The 2,457-nt window shown below is 59.3% G+C and overlaps 1 protein-coding gene across 1 annotated transcript in view; it reads left to right on the forward strand.

Annotated features, from left to right (window-relative positions):
• The window catches only part of ZNF777 (zinc finger protein 777), a 37,015-nt gene that overhangs the window by 23,212 nt on the left and 11,346 nt on the right, over window positions 1-2,457 (forward strand). Inside the window, exon 6 of the mRNA XM_029954512.1 lies at window positions 2,204-2,452. Within this exon, the coding sequence (XP_029810372.1) occupies window positions 2,204-2,452 (249 nt within the window). The remainder of the gene's footprint in view (window positions 1-2,203; window positions 2,453-2,457) is intronic.

A 2,457-nucleotide genomic window follows, 5' to 3' on the forward strand; every position in this document is an offset into this window, starting at 1 on the left:
TTTTTCACTTTGTAGATGATTCCTATGCAATTTGCACTTCATAAAATAGCACAGACATCTTTCTCGGTCAGAAGATGTGGCTCTAACTCCTTGTTTTCAAAGAACTGCCTGATATTCCAGAAACCCTCCCAGGATGCCATATGCTGTCTCTGAGAAACAGTGAGAGACGCAGGGCAGGCTCTGAGGGTGCGCCACGGCGAAGCCTCGAAACAGAAAGGCCAGACTACCCTCTGGGCATTCCCGTTAATTCTAGTGGGAACCTTAGGAAATTACTGAATGACACTGGGCGGGATTCTGAGTCTTGGATTTTAAGGAGAGTTTACTTTTTTTTTTTTAATGTTTGTTCATTTTTGATGGAGAGAGAGAGAGAAACAGAGCACAAGCAAGGGAGGGGCAGAGAGAGAGGGAGACACAGAATCTGAAGCAGGCTCCAGGCTCTGAGCTGTCAGCACAGAGCCCGACGCGGGGCTCGAACCCATGAACTGTGAGATCATGACTTGAGCCAAAGTCAGATGCTTAACCGACTGAGCCACCCAGGCGCCCCTCAAGGAGGGTTTAAATGTCCCAAAGCCCACGCTTCTCCTGGGTCTTTCAGAAACAACCCTCATCTTCAGGACAAACACTAGGGCGTCTGATTACCAACCTCTAAAGCTGCCTCCTCCTTCCTGACCTTTTCAGCGCCCTGTTCCGAGGGAGCTCTGGGTGTCTTGCTGCTGAGAATCCGTTGTCCAGCCTGAGCGGGGACTGGCACACCTGTGCCCCGCCATGTCCTGGGTTCAGAGAAGTAGAAAGTGCAGTGGCCTGCGGTCACTAATGAATTTGTGAGACCGTGGCCAGCTCATTTCCCGGCCAGCTGAGGAGACAGACTAGGTGGTCCCTACATTGCAAGCTCTGAAAAGGTCTGGCTTCCCGCACTTTATTCGGACCTGTCGCTTGGCACCTCTGGGGTGGATGCCCGCGTCTCTGTTGCTTGACTTGCCCTCTAAGAGACAGTGAATAGAAAGACACCAGTTCTCAGGCGAGAACTTGAAGGAAGGAGTTCTGTTTCTTTCCTTCTAAGAATTCTGCAAATGCTATCACTGCACCTTCCGGCTCACAGGTGGGCCTAGGAAGGGGCCTCTGCCCTGTCACACAGTCTGTGTGTCCAAGTATCAGTGTTTAGGGGGTTGCCCAGCAAGTACAAGGCATTTGAGAAAATGCAAACAGGAGTTAGAAGCCACTCCTTTCCTCTGGGACCTCTGTCCCCTGGGAACAGTCTGGAACACCTCGAACAACAGCTAATGACGTGGGCCCTGAAGGGCCAGCCTAGAGGGTGGGTGCAGGGAGGAGGCGCACCCTGCACAGCAGGGCGTGGGGGAGAGCCTGAGGGGACCCCTGACCCCCAGCTTCAGGGACGGTAGAGCCACTGCAGGTGAGCCCCCCACCACCACCCCCACACCAGCCTGGTGCTGCATGAGAAGCCTGAGGTCCTCAGTCCTGGGGAGGCGCACGGGCTTGTGCTGTGCGCTGGGGAGGGCTGCGGCCTGCGTAGGGCACGGGAAGCTTTAGGGCAAAGACAGGATTGGAGGTGGGGGGGTGCCTCCGGTGATTTGGGGGCTTGGAGAGGAAGGGGAGTAAAGGCACCTGTGGAGAAGCTCACAGGTGCGCCTCAGAGCCAGAAAGGGTGCAACCTCATGGGTCAAGACCCTCTCCCAACACGTGGTAGAGACCCACCCCTCAAGTAGCCTAAGTGAAAAGGGAAGGCATGCTCTTTGGCCCACTGGATTGATGGGTCCGCAAGCGAGCCAGCTTCAGGCGCCCTGGACCTGAGTGCCTCCCCGGGGGGCTCTGCGGATGGGTCTTCTTTCCTGCTGGCTGCTGGCCGCTGTTAGCTTGGGGAGATGGCCGCCAGCCCGTCCCTTCCCGCCCCTCTGCACAGAATTCCTAGAGAGGCCTCCTACGGGCCACTTGGGGGTTCGGGCTCCTTCCTGAGCCAACCCGAGGCCCGCCAGGGTCGGACACCCAGCCCCGTGGAGGTGGGGGTGGCGGGGGCGGCAGGGAGCAGAAAGGAGCATTTTCCCAAAAGAAGGCCCTTGGGGCAGTCGAGACCCAGGCAGTGTGTGGGGGCGAGGGTGAAGCCACCACCCCCCCGCCAGCATCCAGGCCGCAGGCCCCGGGCAGCAGCTGACCTCTCTCCGTCTCTCTCTCCCTGTCCCTGGAGCAGAGGGGATCGTGATCAAAACCGAGGAGCAGGAGGAGGAGGAGGAAGAGGAGGAGGAGGACGAGCTGCCGCAGCACCTGCAGGCCCTCGGGCAGCTGTCCGGGCGCTATGAGGCCGGCCTGTACCAGACCCCGCTGCCCGGGGAGCTGTCGCCCGAGGGCGAGGAGAGCCCCCCGCCGCTGCAGCTGGCCAAGCCGGCCGGGAAGCGCCTGGCGCCGGCCGCGCACGGGGAGCGGCACCCGGGCGATGGCCGTGGC

This window comes from Suricata suricatta, chromosome 2, assembly GCF_006229205.1.
Source record: "Suricata suricatta isolate VVHF042 chromosome 2, meerkat_22Aug2017_6uvM2_HiC, whole genome shotgun sequence".
NCBI classification, from domain to species: Eukaryota; Metazoa; Chordata; class Mammalia; order Carnivora; family Herpestidae; genus Suricata; species Suricata suricatta.